Raw genomic sequence first — 27,939 nt, 5'->3', positions numbered from 1 at the left:
TGCAAAGAGGTAACAGATAAACAGTTATTCTGACCATTCATGACACCTTGGCCCCAGCATGTACTGGAATATTGGAAGTTCTTCACTTGATCAGTTTTAGAGTTGCTTTGGGCCAAATTTGGTCCATAGGCCATAGTTTAGATGTTCCTGTAGTATGCTATTCATTTTGAAGTTGCCCCATTTCTCAGCTGCCCGTACGACCTTCCACAGTGATAGTCCACCAGCCCCATCCAGATTTCCAGGCTGGTGATTAGGAGATGAGACCCCAGCATCCATTTGGGAGTCAACTTGAACAGAAAGTGCAGTTTCAATGTGATCTGTTTCATTGGGATAAAGACAACCCCATATAAAGCAGTAAACTTCATTAACGTGTTCTTTAGTCCTGTACAAGGCACTGAAACCTAAATACTTAAAGAGCTATTTGCTTCATTCAGATTGTCTGGCTCCTGATTGTAAATCCCAGATGTTTCTTCTAAGCAGACAAGATTGCAAGAGATACTTCAAGGTTATATCATGGCTTTTTTTTTCACTTGTGCAATGAATTTGTATAATATAATGACCAGAGGTGATAAATTCTTAAAGAATTCCTGTACTAACCTTTCTCCAAGTGTTTAACAAATTAATCATTTATTTATTGTGTTGTGTTTAAGTAAATAATGCTCACTAAACAGACAAATATTCTCATGTCTGGCAGATATGTAACACTTTAGAAGAATGTCAGAATCCTTGTCTCCAGCTGGAGCCAATAGAATATGGGTTCCAGGAAATCAAAGCATATCAACAAGGAAGTTCTTCAGATTCGTGCAAGCAAATACTTCCAATTATAAAAGACTGTATCCATAGAAGACAGCAAGGAATAGTGATGAACAGGAGAACTTCCTCCACTGAAGCTGTTAATGGCAGTGCTCCAGTTTCAGAAGGATCATCTGGGGTTCTGGACTTATCTGGTCCTGATGTGGATTCTCAAAACACTGAATATATTGGTGACAACCTATTGGAAAATTCTCAAAATATGAACTCTTCCTTACAAGCCCATGGTGATGGAAATTTAGACCTTATGAGTCCAGACAGTGGACTAGCTACCATCAGAAGCAACCGTTCTTCCAAAGAAAGTTCAGTGTTTCTCAGTGATGAAAGCCCAATTCGAGAAGCAATTGTACCACCATCCAATGCTGCACATGGGTATGACTTGTTCAGTTCACTGCCTGAAGGTGAATTACTAGAAAAACATATACCATCAGTTGTTAATTTGAATAATAATTTTGATCTATCTGTCCTTGATCCAATACACTGCAATAACATCCAAGCTGAGTATTCAGGAGAAAATGAAGAGTTTGGTTTGCCAAACGCAGAATCTACTCCTCCAAAAGGTTATTTTGTGAAATCAGCCACATTGAATAATAATTCACTAGACTTCACTACAGATATATCAAAGGAGGTTAATAAAATAACTGAATTGGTGAAAACAGAGGATATTCATGTTTACAAACAAGGCAATGCTAGAGAAGAGCCAGAAAAAGATCAAATGTTGCAACATGTAGTGGGTGATACTTCAATATCGAAAAGCCTGTCCAGTGATGTTCTTGGAGTGGACATTTTAGATGAGAAGGTTCCCCCAACACCAATGAACAGTCTTGTGGAAGGATCACCTCTAGATGAGGGTCCACATAATATTTTTGCAGAAGATGTAATACAAAAAATGAATGGAATTGTTACAGTGCATTCTGAGCAGTTAGATTCAAAGTGTATTGGACAACAGAATGAATTCGAAGTAGGTATGAAGATAGTAATGGAAAAACCGGATGCTGCCTGGGACAGAAATCAAAAAACATTGAATATACATATTCAATCTTCTGATCTTTGGGCAGACTTTGAACAAGAATTCAGTAATTCTAACTTTGAACAGGATGATGTTAGGAATGAAATTGATATCAAGTGTAAGCAATCAACTGTGAATAATATTGATAATATATGGAATATGACTGGTCAATCCATTTTCCTATCTTCTGCGAAACCGGAGACATGTGATGAATTACATAAAACTCATTTGAAAGAAACTGCTGAGTCTAGCTTCAATAACTTTGATACACACTGCAAATCTGGAAATAAGTCATTATTAGCGGACAAATCTATACATATTACTAATTTACCAAGGCAAGAGAACAAACAACATTTTGTAGATATTCAGGATATAGATACTGAACAGAAACAAACTATGTCAGCTGTAGAAAGTACATTTATTCGGGATAAATCTACACAAGAGGTTATTAGACCTGCTGAAATACCCCCAGAGTTATCAATGGATTCTGAAGAGAAAGTCCAACATCCAGACACTGAAAATTTAGATTTCAACATAGAGCCCACTCAAAAAATACCTCTTTCATCACAAATGCCAACAACATTATATGATCCTGTACAAATTCACTTTCCATTTGCTGAAAATGTATCAACAGAGACTAAATCTAATGATGAAATTGAGCAAACAACTGATGAAATTTTAAATGCATGGACATCCAATCAGGAATTTGCGAACTCGAGTTCTGGGAATGAAAAGATGCACTTTGCAGAATACGATAAAAACAGCCAAATAACTTCACATAGACATGATGTAAATACTGATTCTGAAAATCCAGATGAACGATTACCTTTGGAGAAGATCTTTGAAGCATGGAATATTTCTCAGGATGGTCTCAAACAGTCACCAACAGCAAATATGAATCCGTGGAGCAGTCAAATAGACAGTATTAACCATGTACTAAAGAGTGAATCTCCTCTGTCAGTATTTAATACCAATAATATCCAAGGAACTGAGCTATTACAAGAAGCACATCAAAATAATAATAGTCACAGTCAAGCAGTATTTGAAACTATAGGTATACCAAACACGGAAGAATGGGAATTAACATCACCATATAAGCCTGATATATGTAATAAATTTGAACAGAGCTACCATTCATCTTCTGAGAGTCTGGAAGAAAGTGGTGAACATAATGAGGGTGTGGGTCAGGAAACTGCAGAATTTCTAAATAAAACTTCAGTTCAACAAGTTAGATACTCTGCAGCTGAAAATCCATCTATAACAAATACAAATATGCAAGAGGGCAGAGAGTTCCCTACAGAAATGCATCATCCGTGCAATATTTTGGAACAGCCTCAAAATGAATCAACAGATACAAGTCAAGATATACTTTTCAAATTACAGGAAATCACTCAACCAAAGACAGACTGCTCTGATTTGTGCCAAGCTTCTAAAATGGAAGACAGGTTATCAGGCTATGAAAATAATGAATTATTCGGTTCTGTTGGCCTCGAGTTGGTGAAATCAGATAATGAACAAATTTTGGCAAGTCCTAATAATTGGAATCAGCTCGAACAAGAGCATACAGAACTGAACTGGAAAAATTCAGATTTGCAGTGCAAATCTGGTGAGGATTTTTCTTATTCTGACCCAGAAGAAAAATGGAAAGAATCTACACACAAAGCAAAACAGCCAGTGTTTGATCTTTGTGATAAACATGGTGACGTTGATCAGGACGGCTGGCTGTCAAGCTCTGAAATGCTGCAAACCCATTTAGCAGCTACTGATGCCAAAAGTAAACCTTTAGAAGAAGGAAAACTGCAAATGAGGAAAAATTCTGAACTCCGTAAAGATTCTGATTATGAGTTTATTCAACCATGTGTGGATCTTGACATTTTGAACACAACTGAACAAGAGCAACCAAAAGATGCAGATTCTAAGAAACTTGTAGAAGGTGAGCGGAATCGATCCTTCAGCGAAATTCATGACACTTGGACGGACCATTGTTATGAATTTCCTGAAGTGCTTTCTGCTGGAAGTGATGTTTACAGTGGATCTGAACAGGTGCTAATTGAAGCAGGTGGAAACTTTCCTGATATTGTGAACGATTATTGCCACAATACATGCCAGTCTTCTTCAGCTAAACCTGATCTATGGGATAATTCCAGTAAATTGTTTCTTGGTTCAACTTCAATAAATCCTGATATTTTAAATGACTATGAACTAGAATCTAGCCACTCAGCTTCAAACAGTCCGGACAGGTGGAGTGAGTCTGTTGAAGCAGACAAACAAGATTCTGGTAGTTCAGATACATGGGTTGATTCAGAAGAAAAAAATGAAGAACTTGTGATTAAATTGCCTGATTTCATGAACACTTCCAGAGAACCATCATGCATATCGATCTCATGTGATCCTCCTTCACGTGAGTCACCTGAACAGAATTTTCTTTATTCATATCAAAATGCGCATGATGTATTAATACAGCAGGAAAGCCATATGCCTTTGATGGATGTGGATTCAAAAGTTCAATTAGAACAATTAGGTAAGGTAACAGAATCAACACCTGCTGATGTATGCACTGAGACAAAACAATATTTTAACACAGTTGAACAAAGATCTGATGAAAGTAAAGATCTGAACATTTTAGACAATGTTAATATTGAATCTTTGCAAGGTGCAAAACAAATTTATGTAGATCCTGATGTTTGGATTCATTTGGGAGAACAAGTTTCTGAATCAAATGTAAAAGGTCAGAATTCACAAGATAATTACAAAGGGGTGGTAAGTTATTATGATTTGGAAGATGCTGAATTTACAAGTCATAGAAACCATGTGGTGAACCAAAAAAATCTAGAAAATCCTAACACGTGGAATCAAGTGGAAGAGCTTTCTGATGGTGCAGTGGGTGCACTGTCCTACCCATGGACAGAAAATGAGCAGTTTCAAACATCGGGTTCTGAAAATAATGCATTGTGTCACTTAACAAAAGATGAAACTGAATTTGTAACTCTGGATGAGAGAATAACTTTATTTCAAGAAGAACAAGGTATTTCAAAAGAAAGTCCATCAACCTTAGAGATAATCAATAATTTGCACAGTACGAATGACAAGAGAAAGGAAATTGAACCCTTTTTTTCAAAATCTAAGTCTGCTGAGGACTATTTTACTTCTGACTTGGACAGTCAGGAGGTTACTTTGCATAATTCAGAAGTGATGGAATATTTCTCAGTGTCAGAAGAAAATCTTTTGCATATGGAACCACTGAAAGATGTTTCTATAGTAGGAACAATGGATTCTAATTTATGTGATACTATTTCATCTGTAAGCAGCAGCACTTCCAAAGCCATAAATGATGAGTTTGTCCTCCGAGAGGAAATTGTATCTAGTGATGAGGATCCCCTTGTAAGTCATTCTGAATTCCAGTCTTGCAATAGCAACACTGATTCAAACAAGTTTAAAGGGAATGTAACATTTACCCATGAAATTCTGGAAACAATTTCATCACCTAGCATTTGTGAATCTGCAGGGCAGTCAGATTCTTTAAAAAATACAACTGAAAGTGTAAAAGACACTAAGATATTTCCACCAGCAGATGGTACATCAGCACCTTCTATCACTGAGCTATCAAACCAACAAAATTTAGAAACTGAATGTTTAACACATAATGTGGAAAGTACATGGGTTTCATTTGAAAATACTGATAGTAGTAGCAGCAATGTGACATCTTCTAGTTTATCATCCAGTGTCCAAAAATCAGATTTTTGGGAAGACCTCAGTCCTGTGGATGGTGCTATAATTGACACTGAAGGGATTTCTCATCTCACTATTTCAGAGAGCATTGTTGCAACAGACAGGATAAAAGGAAGTGAATCAAGAGTGGAAATTGCAGAGGGTTTGATAGAGTTCTGCAACAGAGGAAATGATCTGCTCTCTGAGCAAAGGTTTGGCAATCAGTACAGCTTGGTTCCTTCAGTCAGCTCACCAGCAGCCCCAACTGAGATTTGTAGCAGTTCAACAGAAGTTGAATATTTGGCTAAACACCGTACCAAGGAAAATACAAGTGAATTGCATAGCCAAGACACTGGACTAACTTCAAACAAGGACGGCAGTGCAGGAGAAATAGATTATATCACTTTATCTGAGCAAGAGAGACCTTGTGAAAAAACAGTGGGCATGCAAGAGAACAAAAACTTGGAGGTGGAAGACGTAACTTCAATGACTGCAAAAATAGAAGACATGCCTTCAATGTTTGAATCAGTTCAACAAACACTCACAGGAAATGAATCAAGTGAAGTTGAGAAATTTTCCTCTGAAACTCATTCTGCATACAATACCTCAGATGACCTTTTTGTGACAAGCAATGGTCAGGACCTAGGAGAAACAGATTTAGAAGAAAAAATAAATGAACAGCAACAAATTGAAGGAAAAATGGGTGCAAATGATCAAGATGCCTCATCAGATGAAAGTCCTAGTAGGACAGAATTGAGTATATCTGGTTCAGAGAATTCTGTTAAAGAACTGAAAGCAGTCAGACCTGTAAATGATGAGATGTGTGGAGAACAATCTGAAGAATCTAAGAGTGAGCATGATATAATATGTCAAATGTCATTAGAAACAAATCTCACAAATCATTCCAATAAGACAATATTCACAGATGATCTAAGCAATGTGGAAAGTGAGAGAACTGTGTCTCAGCTCTCTTCAGGATATGACAAATTTTCATCTGAAAATTTACAGGAAGGTCCAAAATTGCCAGAACAGGTTTACCCAGAATCATATGGAAATCAACCTAAAGCAGAAGTGATTTTGGCTGATAAGAGTGAATCATCTGAAATAAGGTAAACAATGTCATATTCCATCATTTTTATTTCACTGCAAACCCCATTCTATAGGTCTGTTTCTTTTACTTAGGATTGTGTAAAAGGAAACCGAATTGCTACTAAGGCTTCAGAGTTTAACAATAATTGTGTTATAAGTGAAATGTGTTTCAGAATGAACTTCAGAATTTAACAATTTACTAAATAAGTCATTAATGCATTAGCAGTAAGTTTTTGGCAAACAAGCCTTAGTAAATCCAGAGTTTTTCTGAGATTTTGATCAAAGGTTTTTTATTTTAGCAATCAGATTCTGCCTTCTACAGTAGGAAAGCTAATGTCACAACTGTACAAATGATCATAGTGAAAAATCTTTACTGAGCCTCACAGAGTCTAAAACATGAAGTATGAATTAAGTTTAAAGCATGCCTGGAAAATGTAGTGCATATAGTTTAAAGGGGTACCTTGAGCAACTGAGAAAACTACATGCAATAATCTTGATACATTGTAATACCATTTTCCTCAGTTGTATAGCCCAGCGTAGCATGAAAATCAGCCTCCCATGCACTTATTCTCTTTACACTTCCTACTTCCTTGGGAAAGCAGCCAACATAGTCAAAACTCTTCTCCCTTTCCATCTGGCAGAAGATTCAAAAACTTGAAAATGTGTACAATGGAGTCAAGGACAATTTTAATCCCACTGTTATAAGACCACTTGAACCTCTTCATGAACTCTTGATCTCTCAATCTACGTTGCAACGTTCTTCCATTCTGTTACTGTTTTTTCTTAAATATTGCCTTTATTACTTTTGTATGGCAGGATCTTTCTTGTTGGCATAAAAAACAAAGCATTTCACTGTGTTTCTGTACATGTGACAATAAAAAAATCAATTACCATTCATTTGAGGGTTACTACCTTCAGTGAGGGATGATCTTTTAATAACTACCTCTTTTTTCCATTTTACACAAGCATTGAATTTGAAATGTTACTACTTGAAGGAGTACCAGGACAGTGATGCGGTGTGGATTAAAAATAGGCTCGGGTTCTCCAGGTAGAACAGTGATAATAGAAAGCAATGGATGTGGTAGGTGTGCCTATGGTTACAAGAAACAATGCAAGCAGGAAATCCTTGGGTCACAAGCACAAAAGGGTGAGAAAGACTGGTAGACTCAAATGGACATGAAAGAGTACAGTACTCCATGGACTGGGGTGCTGTAAGCAAATCAGAGCCTCAAGAACTAACAGTACATTGATCGCTGTGGCTGTGGGCCAACAGAGTTTATGGGCCAAGAAATTCTTGTCCAATGAAGACGATCTGTATGTTGCGATGTCACCTATGGATCTGGTGTACTAACTCAACTGGTTGGCCATTATATAGTCACTTACATCTGAAAGTGCAGTGAATTTCATGGCATTACATGGACTTTGATGTTGAGTCTAACAGTAAAGTATTATTATGGTACACTCTGTGGAGGGTAACAATCAATTTCAGATTTATTAGACTGAATTACTTATCTCAGTACTAGTTAATTAGACTGCAGTTTAATTTTCAAGTCAAAATCTAGACCCATCTGTTGCAAGTGCTGCCTTGTAACATATCACCTCTTTCAAAGTAAGGAAATTCATTATTATAAACGGGGATCTACATCAGTGACTGCATTGGTGTTGCTTCCTGCACCGATGTGAAGCTCGTCAACTTCATCAATTTTGCCTTCAACTTCCACCCTGCCCTTAAGATTACAACAACTCCCCCCCCCGCCACCCCGATCTCACTGTCTCTATCTGTGGAGACAGATTATCTACTGATATCTTTTATAAACCCACTGACTCTCACAGATACCTGGACTATATCTCCTCCCACCCTGTTGCTTGTAAAAATGCCATCCCCTTTTCTCAATTCCTCCGTCTCCGCCGCATCTGCTCCCAGGGTGAGGCTTTTCATTCTAGAACTAAGGAGATGTCCTCTTCTTTCAAAGGAAGGGGCTTCCCTTCCTCCTCCATCAATGATGCTCTCATCTACATCACTTCCATTTCATGCACAACTGCCCTCACCCCATCCTCCTGCCACCCCACCAGTCTCCTTGTCCAGCACATAATTCTCCGTAAATTCTGCCATATCAAAGCGATCCCAGCACCAAGCACGTCTTTCCCTTTCCCCCACTTTCTGCTTCCTGAGGGATCGCTCCCTACGTGACTCCCCTGTCCATTCATCCTTCCCCTGGCTCTTATCCTTGCAAGCGGAACAAGTGCTACACCTGTTCTTACACCTCCTCCCTCATTACCATTCAGAACCCCAAACAGGTCTTCCAGGTGAGGTGACATTTCACCTGCAGGTTTCTTGGGGTCATCTACTGTATCTGGTGCTCCTAGTGTGACCTCCTGCATATTGGTGAGACACAACCTAGATTGGGAGACCGCTTCACAGAGCACCCACGCTCTGTCTGCCAGAAAAAGTGGTATCTCCCAGTGGCCACCTAATTTAATTCTACTCCCCATTCCCATTCTGACACATCATTGTATGGCCTCTTCTACTGCCCTGATGAGGCCACACTCAGGTTGGAGGAGCAATACCTTATATTCTGTCTGGGTAGCCTCTGAACTAATGACATGAACATTTATTTCTTGAACTTCCGGTAATGGCCTCCCCTCCCCCTTTCACCATTCTCATTTCCCTCTCTCACCTAATCTCTTACATGTCCATCACCTCCCCTGGTGCTCCTCCCCCTTCCCTTTCTTCCATGGCCTTCTGTCCTCTCCTATCAGATTCCCCCTTCTCCAGCCCTTTATCTCTTTCACCAATTGACTTCCCAGCTCTCTACTTCATCCCTCCCCCTCTCCCAGTTTCATCTATCATCTACTACCTTGTATTTTTTCCTCCCTTTCCCCCATCTTCCTGAGCCTCCTTTTTCATCTTTTTTTTTCTCCAGTCCCGATAAAGGGTCCTGGCACGAAATGTTGACTGTTTACTCTTTTCTGTAGATGCTGCCTGGCCTGCTGAGTTCCCCAAGCATTTTATGTGTGTTGATTATAAAAAGGGACTTAGACTTGATTAGTGAATCTGAATAGAATTAAGATCCTTTTTTTGTAGATACAGATTGAAAGATTGTCTATTATTCTAGTAATAAATTTTTTTTTAAAAGTTATAAGTGACAAAATGATTTTTTGAAGAACTATTACTTAAGTAGTAAAGTGGTACTAACTGAAAACAGGAAACTCATTGCAAACGTTAGATTGCAGTAGTAACATACTGAGTATGTTGTGTAAACTGGTGCATATACTGTAACTCTTTCTATGTGGTTGAAAATTTTTCTACAGATTCTTTAACTAAACATCGTCTCAGTAGCTCTAGATGTCTACACAGGATAGATGGATTGCTGAAGTATATAAAGGAGTTTAAGTAATACAAGACTGGTTGAGTAAAACCTGAATACTTAGACATTTTCTGCAATATCAGTTGTGTATTTGTGCTGGTTCCTAAAGTTAGAACAAAGAGGAATTGCTAATTTGATAACTATTTATATACAGGGATCCTTTGGGGATCCAACGTTTTACTTGAGACTATTTTGTGGCTTATTTAGAAACGACGTACATGTATGTTCGTGGTCTTTTTGCTAATGCAGCCCATCCGCTCAAAGGTTCAACGTGTTCTGTGCTCAGAGATGCTGTTCAGCACACCATTGTCATAATATATGGTTATTTGAGCTACTATCGCTTTCCTGATATATTTATATGTAATTATTATATTAGGATATTTATATCCTAAATACAAATAACCTTTGGGATCCTGTTGTACACAAATTGGTTTTTGTATCTCTCCATGTATTTCTTTGTGACTGCTGTATTACAGTAAAAGATCTCGGGATGTCCAAAATGGAATGTACCTTATAGATGCATCCACATCTGAAGATAATCAGTTTTTTGCATCAGTCTTCACTGTGGAAGACGCTAGCAGTGTGCCAGATGTTGTAGTGTGTGAAGGAAGAGAAGTGAGTGCAGTTACTATTACAAGGGAGAAGGTGCTTAAAAAGCTGCAAGACTTAAAAGTACATTAATCACCCGGATCAGATGAACTGCACTCTAGGGTTCTGAAAGAGGTCATGTTAGAGATTGTAGCAGCAGTAGAAATGATCTTTTAAAAATCATTGGATTCTGGTATGGTGCCAGAGGACTGGAAAGTTGTAAATGTCACTCCACTCTTTAAGAAAGGAGGAAGGCAGCAGAAAGGAAATTATAGACCAGTTAGCCCGACCTCAGTGGTTGGGAAGATGTTGGAGTCAATTGTTAAGGATGAGGTGATGGATACTTGGTGACACAGGACAAGATCAGACAAAGTCAGCATGGTTTCCTTCAGGGAAAATCCTGCCTGACAGACGAACCTGTTGGAATTCTTTGAGGAGATTGCAAGTAGGATTGATAAAGGGGATGCGGTAGATGTTGTATATTTGGACTTTCAGAAGGCCTTTGACAAGGTGCCACATATGAGACTGCTTACCAAGTTAAGAGCCCTTGGTATTACAGGAAAGTTACTTACATGGCTAGGGCATTGGCTGATTGGAAGAAGGCAACGAGTGGGAATAAAAGGATCCTTGTCTGGTTGGCTGCCAGTGACTAGTGGTGTTCTGCAGGGGTTGGTGTTGGGACCACTTCTTTTTATGCTGAACATAATGATTTAGATGATGAAATAGATGGTTTTGTTGCCAAGTTTGCGGATAATACAAAGATTGGTGGTGGGGCAGATAGTGTTGAGGAAACAGGTAGGATGCAGAAGAACTTAGACAGATTAGGAGAATGGGCAAGAAAGTGACAAATGAAATATAATGTGGGAAAATGCATGGTCATGCACTTTGGTAGTAGAAATAAATGTGTGGACTATTTTCTAAACGGGGAGAAAATCAAAAGATCTGAAATGCAAAGGTACTTGGGAGTCTTTGTGCCAAACACCCTAACGGTTAACTTGCAGGTTGAGTTGGTGGTGAGGAAGGCAAATACAATGTTAGCATTCATTTCAAGAGGTCTACAATACAAAAGCAGGGGTGTGATGCTGAGGCTTTATAAGGCGCTGGTGAGGCCTCATCTTGAGTGTTGTGTACAGTTTTGAGCTCCTCATCTTATAAGAGATGTGCTGGTATTGGAGAGGGTCCAGAGGAGGTTCACAAGGATGATTCCAGGAATGAGAAGGTTATCGTACGAGGAATGTTTGATGGATCTGGGTCCGTACTTGCAGGAATTTAGAAGGATGAGGGAAAATCTCATTGAAACCATTTGAATGTTGAAAGGCCTAGACGGAGTAGATGTGGAAAGGATGTTTCCCATGGTGGGGGGAGTCTAGGACAAGAGGGCACAGCCTCAGGATAGAGGAGCGTCCATTCAAAACGGAGATGCACAGAAATTTCTTCAGCCAGAGGATGGAGAATTTGTGGAATTTGTTGCCACATGCAGCTGTGGAGGCCAGGTCGTTGGGTGTTTTTAAGGCAGAGATTGATAGGTCCTTGATTGGACATTGCCTCAAAGGTTATGGGGAGAAGGCCAGGAAATGGGGTTGAGGGGGAGAAAGAGAAGGATCAGGCATGATTGAATGGCGGAGCAGACTCGATGGGCTAAATGGCCTAATTCTGCTCCTATGTGTTATGGTCTTACCAAACAACTGCTCAGTGAGATGTCCTACACTAGTTATGTGAAATATCAGAAGTACTTTCTTGACAATGCATTTTTTTTTCTTTAAGTCCTGTCTTGTCAGGTTATTGTTTTGCTTTATCTTTTCTGGATTAATTTGCAGTCACTTTATAAACTACATTTTATTTTTTTTCATCTACTTCTTTGTGTTCCAGTTCCTTAAAATTTGTACAATTGCAATTATCTCCAGGCTCTGAGTTGGTGGCACAAGAAACTGTACATGAACGTACTGAGGAAGTAAGAGAACAGTTCCCATATGAAGGTTATGCAAGGTTAGTTTAAGTAAGTGCAGATATTTAATTTATATTTCAGTGTAAGGTAACTAGCTCTGATGTGTCATGTTGTGAAAATGTTGTGAAGATTGATAATTATATTTAACATTCAACTATGTTGGCTGTTCAGTCAGATGTAAAAGTTCTTATGATATTGGAGACAGAAGGGAAATTGTGCTGTACACCAGTGAACTGTTTATTCTAAATCAACATTTCCAAAGTAGATCACTGATTCAGAGTAATACGAAATAGAAACTGCCCATTTGTTACAACTGGTCTCTGCCATCTTCCCTGCTAGTCCCAGTTGTCACACATTTAGCCCATACATAGTTTCCTACCCTTTTAATTCCGTGGACCACTGCCATTAACCGAGGGATCCCTCTACACAGGTTGGGAACCCTGCCCCATCCTCTGCATGTACCTATCTATATGCTTCTAAAGATGTTGGAATTGTACCTGCCTCAACCTCTTTCTTTGGCGGCTCATTCCAGGTACTCATTGCCCTCCGTGTAAAGTTACCTCTCAGAACTTTGAAATTCCTCCCCTCTTAACTTATTTCTGTGTCCTTGAGTTTTGGGCTTTCCTGGAGAAAAGACTAACTGTCCACCATATCCATTCCTTTCATGATTTTATGAGTTTTTATGTGCTTACTCATCATTCTCTTGCATTACAGTGACTAAAGATCCAGTACAACCAACTTCTCCCTATAACTAGGGCCTTCTAGTTCAGGCAGCATTCTCAAATCTCTTCTGCATCATCTCCAGCTTGACAGTGCCTTTCCTAAAACAGGGTAACCAAAACCACATACAATACTCCAAGTATGGCCTCATGAATAACTTGTATAACTGTAACATAATGTCCCTACTCCGAATCTCGATGCCCTTACTGATGGAGGCTGGCATGCTAAATGCACAAGCCATGTGTCTATTCCTGATCTAGCCTTGGCTATCTAAACAATGCTGGATCTTGTCCTTCCGAATTCCCTCCAATTAACTTCCCTATAACTGAAGTCAGGCTCACTGGCCTGTTGTTCCGTTGCTTGTCCTTGCTGCCCTTGATCAATCAAACAACATTAGCCACGCTCTAGTCATGTTTGCTGGCATGGTTCAGGAGGGTTTAAACTAATTTGCAAGGGGGATGGGACCCGGAGCAATAGAGCAGTGGAAGAAGTGCATGGAGTAAAGCCAGATCTAACATATAAAGAGGCTTTGAGGAAAGAGAAGCAGAATAAAGGGTGTAAAGGTAGTAAGGTAGAAGGACTAAAGTGTGTGTACTTCAATGCAAGAAGCATCAGGAACAAAGGTGATGAACTGAGAGCTTGGATACATACATGGAATTATGATGTAGTGGCCATGACAGAGACTTGGCTGTCACCAGGGCAGGAATGGATTCTCAATATTCCTGGATTTCAGTGCTTTAAAAGGGATAGAGAGGGGGAAAAAGAGGAGGAGGGGTGGCATTACTGGTCAGGGATACTATTACAGCTACAGAAAGGGTGGGTAATGTAGCAGGATCCTCTTTTGAGTCAGTATGGGTGAAAGTCAGGAACAAGAAGGGAGCAGTTACTCTATTGGGGGTATTCTATAGGCCCCCTGGTAGCAGCAGAGATACTGAGGAGCAGATTGGGAGGCAGATTTTGGAAAGAGGCAAAAATAACAGGGTTGTTAACTTTCCTAATATTGATTGGCACCTGATTACTTCTTTGGCAAGGATTCCCCCCCCCCCCCCCCCCGCCATTGATGACCCCTTCTCCTGTCTTCAACCCTCCTCCTCCTCCTGGACACCCCGCCCGGGCCTTCTACCTGCACTCGATCTCTTCATCTCCAACTGTCGCCGAGACATCAACCATCTCAACTTCACCACTCCTCTATCCTGTTCCAACCTCACTCTCTCTGAACGCACTGCCCTCTACTCTCTCTGCACTAATCCCAACCTCACCATCAAACCTGCTGACAAAGGTGGTGCCGTAGTAGTATGGCGGACGGACCTCTACCTCACTGAGGCCAAACAGCAGCTCTCTGACACCACCTCTTACTTACCCCTGGAACAGGACCCCACCAAAAAACATCCAACCATTGTATCCCGCACAGTCACCGCCCTTATCAACTCTGGAGACCTTCCATCCTCAGCCGCTAAACTCATTATTCCCACACCCCGTACTGCTCGGTTTTACCTCCTCCCAAAGATACACAAGCCTGACTGTCCCGGTAGACCCATAGTTTCTGCCTGCTCCTGTCCCACCGAACTTGTATCTGCCTACCTGGACTCCATTTTGTCACCCATAGTTCAGTCCTTCCCCACCTACATCCGGGATACATCCCATGCCTTCCACCTCTTCAATAACTTCCAGTTCCCCGGTCCCAACCACTTCAGTTTTACTATGGATGTCTAATCCTTATACACCTCCATTCCCCATTAAGAAGGCCTCAAAGCCCTGCGCTACTTCCTGGATAATAGACCTCACCAGTTCCCCACCACCACTACCCTCCTCCGGTTGGCGGAACTGGTTCTCACACTTAATAACTTATCTTTTTGCTCTTCCCACTTTCTTCAGACTAAGGATGTAGCTATGGGAACTTGCATGGGACCCAGCTACGCCTGCCTCTTCGTTGATTATGTGGAACAGTCTGTGCTCCAAACCTATTCTGGTACTGCTCCCCAACTTTTCCTTCGGTACATTAACGTCTACATTGGTGCTGCTTCCTGCACCCATGCTGAGCTCGTCAATTTCATCGACTTTACTTCAAACTTCCACCCAGCCCTCAAATTCACTTGGTCTATCTCGGACACTTCTCTCCCCTTTCTCGATGTCTCGGTCTCCATCTCTGGAGTCAGACTGTCCACTGACATCTTCTACAAGCCCACTGACTCTCATAACTACCTCGACGATACCTCTTCCCACCCTGCCACGTGCAAAAATGCCATTCCCTATTCCCAGTTCCTCCGTCTCCGCTGCATCTGCTCCCAGGATGAGGCTTTCCGTTCCAGGACATCTCAAATGTCCTCTTTCTTTAAGGATCGTGGTTTCCCTTCTACTGTCATCAATGGTGCCCTCACCTACATCTCCTCCATTTCCCGCACTTCGACCCTCACCCCATCTTCCCGCCACCACAACAAGGACAGAGTTCCCCTTGTCCTCACCTACCACCCCACCAGCCTCTGGATCCAGCACATTATCCTCCGCAACTTCCGCCACCTTCAACAGGACTCCGCCACTAAGCACATCTTTCACTCTCCACCCCTCTCCGCTTTCCGCAGGGATCGATCCCTCCGCGACTCACTTATCCGCACGTCCATCCCCACGGATCTCCCACCCGGCACTTATCCCTCTAAACGTAAGTGCTACACCTGTCCCTACACCTCCTCTCTTGCCACCATTCAGGGCCCCAAACAGTCCTTCCAGGTGAGGCAACACTTCACTTGCGAATCTATTGGGGTCATCTATTGCATCCGGTGCTCCCGGTGCGGCCTCCTCTACATCGGTGAAACCCGATGCAGATTGGGGGATCGCTTCATCGAGCACCGCCACTCCGTCCGCCACAACAGACAGGATCTCCCGGTAGCCACCTACTTCAACTCTGCTTCCCATTCCCATTCAGATATGTCCATACATGGCCCCCTCTACTGCCATGATGAGGCCAAACTCAGGTTGGAGGAGCAACACCTCATATACCGTCTAGGTAGTCTCCAACCCCTTGGTATGAACATAGAATTCTCCAACTTCCGGTAATTCCCTCCCCCTCCCTTCCTCTATCCCTATTTCACATCACTTCCCTCATAGTTCCACCTCCTTCTACTACTGCGCATTGTTCTCCTGCCAGTCACCTCCTTGCTTCCCCTCCCCCACCCCTTTGTCTTTCAAATTACTGTTTTTTTCAACTACCAGCATTCTTCAAACCCTCCCCAAAGTTCTTCCTTCAGTCCTGACAAAGGGTTTCGGCCCGAAACATCGACTAATCTTTTCAACTGATGCTGACTGACCTGCTGAGTTCCTGCAGTGCATTGTGAGTTTTCCTTTGACAACAGCATCTGCAGATTATTTTGTGTTTACCTTATTAGTTCCAATGGTTTAGACAGGGCAGAGTTTGTTAAGTGTGTCCAGGACGGATTCCTGTCATAGTATGTTGACAGGTTGACTAGGTGGAATGACGTGCTAGATCTAGTATTAGGTAACGAACCGGGTCAGGTCACGGATCTCTCAGTGGGTGAGCATCTGGGGGACAGTAACCACCGTTCCCTGACCTTTAGCATTATCATGGAAAAGGATAGAATCAGAGAGGGCAGGAAAATTTTTAGGGAAGTGCAAATTATGAGGCTATAAGGCTAGAACTTGTGGGTGTGAATTGGGATGCTGTTTTCACAGGGAAATTTACTCTGGACATGTGGTCGATGTGTAGGGATAAATTTGTTCCAGTGAGGAAGATAAAGAATGGTAGGGTGAAGGAACCATTGGTGACAAGTGAAGTGGAAAATCTAGTCAGGTGGAAGAAGGCAGCATACATAAGGTTTAGGAAGCAAGGATCAGTTGGGTCTATTGAGGAATATAGGGAAGCAAGAAAGGAGCTTAAGAAGGGGCTGAGGAGAGCAAGAAGGGGTCATGCGAAGTCCTTGGTGAGTGGAGTAAAGGAAAACTCCAAGGCATTCTTCAATTATGCGAAGAACAAAAGGATGACAGGAGAGAAGGTAGGACCGATTAGAGATAAAGGTGGGAAGATGTGCCTGGAGGCTGTGGAAGTGAGCGAGGTCCTCAATGAATACTTCTCTTCGGTATTCACCAATGAGAGGGAACTTGATGATGGTGAGGACAGTATGAGTGAGGTTGATGTTCTGGAGCATGTTGATATTAAGGGAGAGGAGGTGTTGGAGTTGTTAAAATACATTAGGACGGACAAGTTCCCGGGGCCTGACGGAATATTCCCCAGGCTGCTCCACGAAGCGAGGGAAGAGATTGCTGAGCCTCTGGCTAGGATCTTTATGTCCTCGTTGTCCACGGGAATGGTTCTGGAGGATTGGAGGGAGGCAAATGTTGTCCCCTTGTTCAAAAAAGGTAGTAGGGATAGTCCGGGTAATTATAGACCAGTGAGCCTTACGTGTGTGGTGGGAAAGCTGTTGGAAAAGATTCTTAGAGATAGGATCTATAGGCATTTAGAGAATCATGGTCTGATCAGGGACAGTCAGCATGGCTTTATGAAGGGCAGATCGTGACTAACAAGCCTGATAGAGTTCTTTGAGGAAGTGACCAGACATATAGATGAGGGTAGTGCAGTGGATGTGATATACATGGATTTTAGTAAGGCATTTGACATGGCTCCACACAGTAGGCTTATTCAGAAAGTCAGAAGGCATGGGATCCAGGGAAGTTTGGCCAGGTGGATTCAGAATTGGCTTGCCTGCAGAAGGCAGAGGGTCATGGTAGAGGGAGTACATTCGGATTGGAGGGTTGTGACTAGTGGTGTCCCACAAGGATCTGTTCTGGGACCTCTACTTTTCGTGATTTTTATCAACAACTTGGATGTGGGAGTAGGAGGGTGTGTTGGCAAGTTTGCAGACGACACAAAGGTTGATGGTGTTGTAGATAGTGTAGACGATTGTCGAAGATTGCAGAGAGACATTGATAGGATGCAGAAGTGGGCTGAGAAGTGGCAGATAGAGTTTAACCCGGAGAAGTATGAGGTGGTACACTTTGGAAGGACAAACTCCAAGGCAGAGTACAAAGTAAATGGCAGGATACTTGGTAGTCTGGAGGAGCAGAGGGATCTCGGGGTACATGTCCACAGATCCCTGAAAGTTGCCTCACAGGTAGATAGGGTAGTTAAGAAAGCTTATGGGGTGTTAGCTTTCATAAGTCGAGGGATAGAGTTTAAGAGTCGTGATGTAATGATGCAGCTCTATGAAACTCTGGGTAGGCCACACTTGGAGCACTGTGTCCAGTTCGGGTTGCCTCACTATAGGAAGGATGTGGAAGCATTGGAAAGGGTACAGAGGAAATTTACCAGGATGCTGCCTGGTTTAGAGAGTATGCATTATGATCAGAGATTAAGGGAGCTAGGGCTTTACTCTTTGGAGAGAAGGAGGACGAGAGGAGACATGATAGAGGTATACAAGATATTAAGAGGAATAGATAGAGTGGACAGCCAGTGCCTCTTCCCCAGGGCACCACTGCTCAGTACAAGAAGATATGGCTTTAAGGTAAGGGGTGGGAAGTTCAAGAGGGATATTAGAGGAAGGTTTTTTACTCAGAGAGTGGTTGGTGTATGGAATGCACTGCCTGAGTCAGTGGTGGAGGCAGATACACTAGTGAAATTTAAGAGACTACTAGACAGGTATATGGAGGAATTTAAGGTGTGGGGTTATATGGGAGGCAGGGTTTAAGGGTCGGCACAACATTGTGGGCCAAAGAGCCTGTACTGTGCTGTACTATTCTATGTTCTATGTTCCTCTTGGAACTTCACTAGTAGCTACTAATGAAGCAAGTATCTCTTTAAAGGCCTCTGCCATTTCTTCCCAGGCTCCTCATAAGGTACAGGGGGAGGGGTGGGGGTGCACTTGGCCAGGTCCCGGGGCTTTTCTTCCAAGCTGAAAATACCCCTTTCCTCATAATATGCATTAGATCCAAGACCTCACCACTTATTACCCTCGTTTCTTTAGCATCCACTGCTAATCTAGTTTCAAGTTCTACCTGGAGCAAAAGGAAGTTTCCCACTAGGATATTGATTACCGTGCCCCCCCCCCCAGTTCAGTGCAGCTTGTCCCTCTTGTTCAGGTCACCTCTATCCCAGAAGAAGTCCTACTGATCCAGGAACCTGAATCCCTGCACTTGGACCAGCTCCTCAGCCACACATTCAACTGACCTATCTTTCTATTCCTGGACTCAATATTTGAGGGCACCAGGAGCAATCCAGGGATCACTACCCATGAGGTATTGTATTTTAATTTCTTAGCTAATTCCTTTTATTCATTCTGCAGAACTTCATCCCTTCTTTTACCTATGTCATTTACACCAACATGTACAATTGTCATAAGGCGGTGGCTAGGAACGGACCCAAGTGCAAGACACAGACACTGAAGTACTAGGGACAGGACTAGGATACAGGGTGAGGGCTAGGACATGGACATGATAACCGGGAACCCGGAACAGGACTGGACAAGAGAGCTCGGAGCCCGGGCTTGGACTCCCAGCCAGAGACTGGTCAAGGACCCAGAACCTGGGTCTTGCCTCTGGCTCGGACCCCAGAACTAGGCAAGGATGTGACTTGGCTGGCAGGCAGGACAAGGCTGGAGTCTTCAGGCTTGGGACCAGAGGCGAGGCTTGGGACCAGAGACTTGAGGCAATGCTGGAGACCAGAGGCTTGAGACTAGAGACGAGATGAGGCTTGGTTAGAGGCTTGGGGTCTTGAAGCTCCTCCTGGGCAGGGCGCGGTACTCCACCCGATGGAGGCAAGGGACAGGAAGGGACAGAACCCACCACAGGGTAACAACAATCTGGCCTGGCTTACCCGACAGAGGCAAGGGACAGGAAGGGACAGAACCAACCGCAGGGTAACGGCAATCTGGCCTGGCTTACCCGACGGAGGCAAGGGACAGGAAGGGACAGAACCCACCGCAGGGTAACGGCAATCTGGCCTGGCTTACCCGACGGAGGCAAGGGACAGGAAGGGACAGAACCCATCGCAGGATAACGGCAATCTGGCCTGGCTTACCCGACGGAGGTAAGGGACAGAACCAACTGCAGGGTAACGGCAATCTGGCCTGGCTTACCCAACGGAGGCAAGGGACAAGAAGGGACAGAACCCACCGCAGGGTAACAGCAATCTGGCCTGATTTACCCGGCAGAGGCAAGGGACAGGAAGGGACAGAACCCAGCGCAGGGTAACAGCAATCTGGCCTGATTTACCCGGCAGAGGCAAGGGACAGGAAGGGACAGAACCCAGCGCAGGGTAACAGCAATCTGGCCTGATTTACCCGGCAGAGGCAAGGGACAGGAAGGGACCTAGATACAGGGTGGCTCCAAGACAAGACTTCAGGCGAGGCGAGAGTTACCGGCAAGGCAAGACAAGGCTTCAGGCAAGGAAACAGAAGGCAGGGGAAGGGATACAAGGAGTAAGGACAAGAACAATCCAGCAGCCACACCCTGGTCTCTGGAGGTATTTATGCAGCCAGCCCCAGCGAGAATCAGCTGCCTCAATTAGTGCTCAACAGCACCAGGAACAGAAACAGGGTAGACAGGAAAACCTGGAGCAAGGGTCGATGGACCGGACCGTGAACCGGAATGCAGACTTTACGGACCGGACCATGCCAACAATGACCTCTGGCTGTTCATTTTCTGCAGACATCCTTGACTTGTGCACTTATGGAATCCTATCCTGGCATCTTTTTAACAACCAGAGGTGGCTATCTGTCCCTACTCACTATCGAATCTCCTATCCCTATTGTCCTGGCTGAATGCACCTTTTCCCTCTGAGCCTCTGAGCAGTGACAGTGCCAGAGACCAGACCTGCTGCTCATCCTGAAAGAATGTCCCCTCAGTTGTGAAGGGGCATATCTGTTATTGAGGAGATTGGCCACAAGGGAACCCTGTACTGACTGACTATGCCCTTTACTTTCCTTGTTGATCATTTACATATTTGAAGCTTGTACCTTCAGTGTGACCACCTCAATGAAAGTCTCATCTATAAAAGTCTCACCTTCTCAGATAATCCTGAGTAGCTCTATATCCAGCTCCAATTGTTTGACCCAGTCTATCAGGAGCTGCAGTTCCTGCAGATCTGGTCATCAGGGAGACATTGAGGTTCCACAACTTCCCACATCTTGCAGCAGGAGCACTCTACTGTCCTAACTACCATCCGGCCTACACTGAGTCAAGTACTAAGGATAACAATTAAATAAAACTTTTACCTGTTCTTACCTGTGCCTTCTCACAGGAGCCTCTTTAAAGAGCTGCTCTCACACTCCATACCTGGGCCACTTACTCTACCCCTTCACATTTGTATTTGGCTCTTTATGTTTGCACCATCTTTTATTTAGCACAAGTCAACAACATTGACAGGACCTGAGAGGCCCTTTTGATTTAAAAGATCAGTGATTCATGGGAGTAATGTTTGATCCAACCATGAAATGCAAACTGACACTTGTGGTATCCAGCCCAGTGCATCATTTGAAAGGGCATTGATGTGTAACATCACAGTACGAGATGCCGGGTCGTATAGATGTTATATGCTATAGTCATTTCAGGTCGCAGGATAACAATAAATGATCAGAATTTTTTAAAGAAGGAAAGATATACTGGTCATAAAATTTAAAAAGTTGATTTTTTCCTACATATATCTACTTTAGAAGTGATTGACCCTTATTATATAGAATAACAGAACTAGCAGCATAGCGTTAATATATATGCCTATTACTCCCACCCATTCCCTTAGTTCAAAACATATCAACTTGTTCTTGTTTTTTTTTGTCATATGCTTATCTATCTACCACTGAAATATATTAATGCTTCATAACCTAAACAGTATTTTGTTATCAAAAATTAGATTGGGTTCAGGGGATATAAAGCTGCATGATCATCATCATCAATAGTATTTTGATAATGTCTCCCCTTGTCCAGTCATTTTCCACTTACATCCAGGACACCTCTTGTGTCCTCCACCACTTTGACTTTTGAATTCCTTGATCCAATCCAGCTTATCTTTATCATAAACTTTCAGTCTTTGAACACCTCTATTTCCCATCTGGAAGGCTTTATGGCCCCCAGTTTCTATCTTCAAAGACCTGACCAGTTTCCCTCCACCAAGACTCTTCTGCTTTCCAGAACTCAGGCTTACTCTCAACAGCTTCTTTTGATTGCTCCCACTTTCTATAGATCAAAGGTATAGCCATAGGTGCTTGCATGGGCCCTTCCTATGCCTCCACTTTCTATAGATCAAAGGTATAGCTATAGGTGCTTGCATGGGCCCTTCCTATGCCTCCACTTCGTTCAGGCCTATTCCAGCAAACCAACATATTTCCCAGCCTTCAAAGGAGTTGTAACGCATGTCCCTTCACCTTCCCCACACCCCACACCTCCTGGTCCAGCCAGGTGAGATAGAGATCCACCTGTACCTCTCTCTAACCCTGTCACCGACCAGCCTCTTTTTTTTCTCCATTGCCTACTGCTGGTAATCTTTCCTGATCCCAAGTGAGTCATGATGCAGAACCATGACCCAAAAAAAAAGACACACTTTGCCTCTACAGACACTCCTTGGCTTGTGGGATTCTTCCACGGTTATGTTTTTGTTCTAGATTCTAACATCTGCAGTCTTTGTCTTCTTGCCTAAGGGTATTCTGATGGATATGTTCATAATTTCTTTCAGTCCTTTAACTGAAATTCAACATTCTTATCCTTTTTTACTTTTGATGATTTACACCAGCTGTTAGAAAGATGGACGATTCTCAATATTTCATAATGCAAGAATGAGGAAGTAGTAGGTACAGACATACTGAATGGGAGCAGAAATAGGTCAAATGGCCTCTTGTATTTGACTAACTTCAAAACTGTTTAGCTGTAGGATTAAGTTGCTCTTAGTTAAAAATAAAAAGCAGAGAAGAAAAATGTAACTGATTATATTTCCACCGTTACTTGTTATGTTTAAAATCTGCTTTAATAGACACATCATCCTTTTTTCCTTGTTGTCATGGTACCATGTAACAGTGAATCACCACTAATGAGAGAATGAAAGTTCTCAGTCTGTTTATCATTAACACTGACAACCTGATTCTTCGAGAAATGAAGCATGTATTAACACAGTGACTGTGTGAAGCGATTGTGGAAGAAGTTCCAATGAAAATAAATTGGCAGTCATGTGGGGTACAGATTTTACTGTGGGTGGATTTAAAAGTGAAGGAATATAACATCCTATCCATTCTCCCTTCTGTCCTCAGACTTTGGCAGTATGATAGCAAGATAACTAATTGGTAAATTCTTTATTGAATTGGGAAATAGTAATCGGTCACTATTTACAGCCAGTTTTGAAAGGAAATAGTGTGGTACCTGGAGTGAATTGCTGGGCCATGAATGGTTTGAAATTAATCACCACTTGCATGGTCGGATGATTTCTTCAACTTTGAATCACCGTGTATACATCTCGGGCATACTGTTGGTCCTCTGCCCTGGTCACTCCTTGACCGACTTTCGTAAGAGGCGAAACCAGGAGCTGAGCCTTGTATACATTTAAAGTGTGCCAATAATTCCCCAACATATCGCAGGACTTGGAGCAGAACGACAAATGTTCCTGCATCTGTTCTACCTACGTAACCAGCTCAATCCAACCTACAGTATATTTTCAACAAATACCTACTCTCCCTGTGGTCGGCTCTTCATAGATGTGACTGCTGCACATGATCACCAGAGGGCAATGTTTGTTACTAATAGCCAAGAATTTTAAAATCAATGAATATGAACTCTAAATGGCAGAAAAATTTTATTACACAGAAATTCCCTGTTTATTGAAAGAAATTTGGAAAAATTGAAGAATGCTTTTTCACCTATCTAGTCAAATGCCTTGAGATGAAATACAAAGAGAGATGCTGTGCTCGTAGTTTGTTCGAGCCATAATCTCAAACACTTTATGAAAGTTTTTTTCATTTTCACAGAAAAATGGTCGATGATTCTCATACTGCTATCTGGCAAGACAGTCAGTAGATGCACCTTCATCTCATTATTCAGGGTTAGATTTTCAGTGAGTGTCAAACTGGTCTACTCGATGTCTCCAAGGGCTTTGGAGATCTGAATTGTGTTCTGGACAAAGATGGCACTAACTGAGAAGGAAAAGAACAAGAGAATGTGTTTCTTCTATATCTGATTGCACAGTACAGTAAAATGCCAGTGATGTAGAAACAGACTACATTACTTAGTTGTATATAGCATTTACAAAAAAAAAATTACACTTCACAGGAGCATAAGCAAACACATGAGAAGTAAAATGAATTGTACCTTGCAAAAAGGAGTATAGTTTTATTATGGAAGCTCATTAATCCCACTTCGGGATATTCCTCGGCATACATCACTTTGTCCAATCATTTTTGTTTATAAGATAAGTACACATAGAGTTGGGGGTGATATATTAGCATGGATAGATGATTGGTTAAATAGAAAGCAGAGAGTTGGGATACATGGGTATTTCTTTGGCAATCAGCGGTGAGCGGTGTGCCACAGGGGTCGGTGCTGGGCCTGCAACTGTTCACGATATAGACAATAGACAACAGGCACAGGAGTAGGCCATTCAGCCCTTCGAGCCAGCACCACCATTCACTGTGATCATGGCTGATCATCCACAATCAGTACCCTTTTCCTGCCTTCTCCCCATATCCCTTCACTCTGCTATCCTTAAGAGTGCTATCTTAATGATCTGGAAGAGAAGACCGAGTGTAGTGTATCTGAGTTTTCTGATGATACTAAATTGAGTGGAAAGGTGAATTGTTTTGATTAGATTAGATTCAACTTTATTGTCATTGTGCTGAGTACAAATACAAAGCCAATGAAATGCATTTAGCATCTGACCAGAAATGCAAAGAATAGTGTTATTTACAAAATAACTGCGAATAAAAAAAGTGCTACAGCACGTAAATATAAAAGTACTGAGATAGTACAATGTGGGTGCAATACTGCTTAGCGCTGTGATGTGAGGTTCAGCAGGGTCACAGTCTCAGGGAAGAAGCTCTTCCTGTGCCTGCTGGTGCGGGAGCGGAGGCTCCTGTAGCGCCTACTGGATGGGAGGAGAGTAAAAAGTCCATGGTTAGGGTGAGATGCATCCCTGATAATGCTTTTCGCCCTGCCCAGGCACCATTTATGGCAGATGTTCTCAATGGTGGGCAATTTGGTGCCGATAATCCGCTGGTCAGTTTTCACCACACGCTGGAGTGCTTTGCGGTCTGATACGGGACAATTGCCATACCACAGTGAGACGCAGTTGGTAAGTATGCTCTCAATGGTACAGCGGTAAAAGTCCGTCAGTATCCTGGGACAGAGGTGAGCTTTCTTCATGCTCCGCAGGAAATAAAGGCACTGTTGTGCCTTTCTGATCAGGATGGAGGCGTTCAGGGACCAGGCGAAATCCTTGGAAATGTGGACACCAAGGAATTTGAAGCTTGATACACGCTCCACTACAGTTTCGTTGGTGTAGATTGGGATGTGAGTGTGACTCCTGGCCTGCCTGAAGTCCACAGTGATCTCCTTGGTCTTCTGGGTGTGCAGAGGATACAGAGAGTCTGCAGAGAGATATATAGATAAGTGGTCAAGTGGCAAGGGTCTGGCAGGTGGAGTACAACGTTGGTAAATGTGAAGTCATCCACTTTGGAAGAAAAAAATGGAAGATCAGTTTATTATTTAAATGGTAAAAGATTGCAGCATGCTGTTGTGCAGAGGGACTTGGGAGTGCTTGTGCATGAATTGCAAAAGTTTGATTTGCAGGTGCAGCAGACTATCAAGAAGGCAAATGGGATTTTGGCCATCGCTAGAGGGATTGAATTTAAGAGCAGGGAGGTTATGCTGCAACGGTACGGGGTACTGGTGAGGCTGCATCTGGAGTACTGCATGCAGTTCTGGTTTCCATACTTGAGGAAGGATATACTGGCTTTGGAGGTAGTGCAGGGGAGGTTCACCAGGTTGATTCCAGAGATGAGGGGGTTAGACTATGAGGAGAGATTGAGTCACCTGGGACTGTACTTGCTGGAATTCAGAAGAATGAGAGGACATCTTATAGAAACATATAAAATTATGAAAGGGATAGATAAGATAGAGCAGGAAAGTTGTTTCCACTGGTAGATGAGACTAGAACTAGGGGACATAGCCTCAAGATTCCAGGGAGTAAATTTAGGACGGAGATGAGGAACTGCTTTTCCTGAAGAGTGGTGACTCTGTGGAATTCTCTGCCCAATAAAGCAGTGGAGGCTACCTCAGTAAATATATCTAAGACAAGGATGGATAGATTTGTGCATATTTGGGGAATTAAGAGTTTTGGGGAAAAGGCAGGCAGGTGGGGATGAGTCCATAGTCAGATCAGCCATGACCTTGTTGAATTGCAGAGCAGACTCGATGGGCCAGATGGCCTACTCGTGCTCCTATTTCTTATATTATTATGTTCTTATATTTGCTTTGTTAGTGACATTCATTTCATGATAAATTCAGAAGAAGACAAGTTTGCTGTTGATTGTACAGTATCAATATCAATTGGGTGCCACTGTAATGCAATGGTTAGCCCCAAATTATTAGAGTCCAGAGTTCAATTCCAGTAACCTTTGTACATCCTCCCCGTGGAATGCTTGAGTTTCCTTCAGGTCCTCTAGTTTCCTCCTGGAATCCAGAGACATACCGGGTAGGTTAATCGGACACTAAATTGTCCTGTAATGAGGTAAGAGTTAAATGAGGGTTGTCAGGGGTTGCTGGGCCGTGTGGCTCAAAGGGTCGGAATGCCTTGTATCTCCTAATAAATAAATAAATACATTAATGAATAAAAACAAAAGCTGGTGGTACTTTTCAGGTTAGGTTGCATCTGTGGCTAATAGAACAGGAAGGGAGAAGTGGATTGATGATCACTTAACAGTTCTGATTTTTTAAAAAACAGGCAAACTGGAATATACACACTATCTTGCTCTACAAATGCGGTCTGACTTGCTAAATATCTTCAATTTTCTGTTTTTAGTTTAGATTTCCAGTATCTGCAGTTGTTTGCTTTTCTTTCTCCATACAATGTGGTACTTAGCTTAGCAGCATGCTGAAAGAGTTGGACAATATTCAAATGGTTGCGCCTAGCAACTTGTGCACCATGTTTGCCCGCCAAGATTAAGGAAACTTTTTCCAGAAAAATGTATTTCCACATTTTTGGAATTACGTCCGGGACAGTCTATCTATCCTTGATATTTGGCAGCATTAGCATTGTCCAATCCCTGAAGCAGTGTCACCTGATTGAGTGCTGCTACAACAAGCTCTTGCTCAAGGTCAGTAAAACTAATTTGGACTTCAGGAAATAGAAGGGAGTTGAACATGCACTAGACTGGCAGATCAGCATTAGATAGGGTCAGCAGTAAATTTTTGGGCATTAACATATTGGATAGCCTGTCCTAGGCCCAGTACAGCAAATTTACTTCAAGGTTAAGGTCATTTGTGTTATTGAATACTAACAAACTTCTACAGACGTACCTGGCATCATGGTCTGCTATGGCAACTCAAACACACTGGAATGCCAGCTGCCTAGAGTAGTGAACTCAGCCCAATGCATCATCAGCTCATACCAAGACCATTTTACACTACAGCAGATTTTATTATAATTGTATTCTTTTTTGTAAATAGTATATAATTTGCCTTTTCCCTGAACGGTATGAATCTAACGTTCTGTGCCTGTGAATCTG

General features: G+C 42.4%; 1 protein-coding gene across 5 annotated transcripts in view; it reads left to right on the top strand.

Moving 5' to 3' along the window:
* LOC140211620 (protein prune homolog 2-like) overlaps positions 1 to 27,939 on the top strand; it is a 329,851-nt gene that overhangs the window by 202,046 nt on the left and 99,866 nt on the right. For 2 of the 5 annotated variants that reach the window (XM_072281551.1, XM_072281550.1), the window contains exon 8: positions 695 to 6,636. In XM_072281551.1, coding sequence (XP_072137652.1) covers positions 695 to 6,636 — 5,942 coding nt within the window. Of the gene's footprint in view, positions 1 to 694; positions 6,637 to 12,476; positions 12,569 to 27,939 lie in introns of those variants that run through there. The other 3 variants (XR_011889534.1, XM_072281553.1, XM_072281552.1) reach the window with 3 other exon arrangements.

This window comes from Mobula birostris, chromosome 17, assembly GCF_030028105.1.
Source record: "Mobula birostris isolate sMobBir1 chromosome 17, sMobBir1.hap1, whole genome shotgun sequence".
Classification (NCBI taxonomy): Eukaryota; Metazoa; Chordata; class Chondrichthyes; order Myliobatiformes; family Myliobatidae; genus Mobula; species Mobula birostris.
The sequence above is the reverse complement of the archived record's forward strand: the minus strand, read 5'-3'. Positions and strand labels throughout refer to the sequence as shown.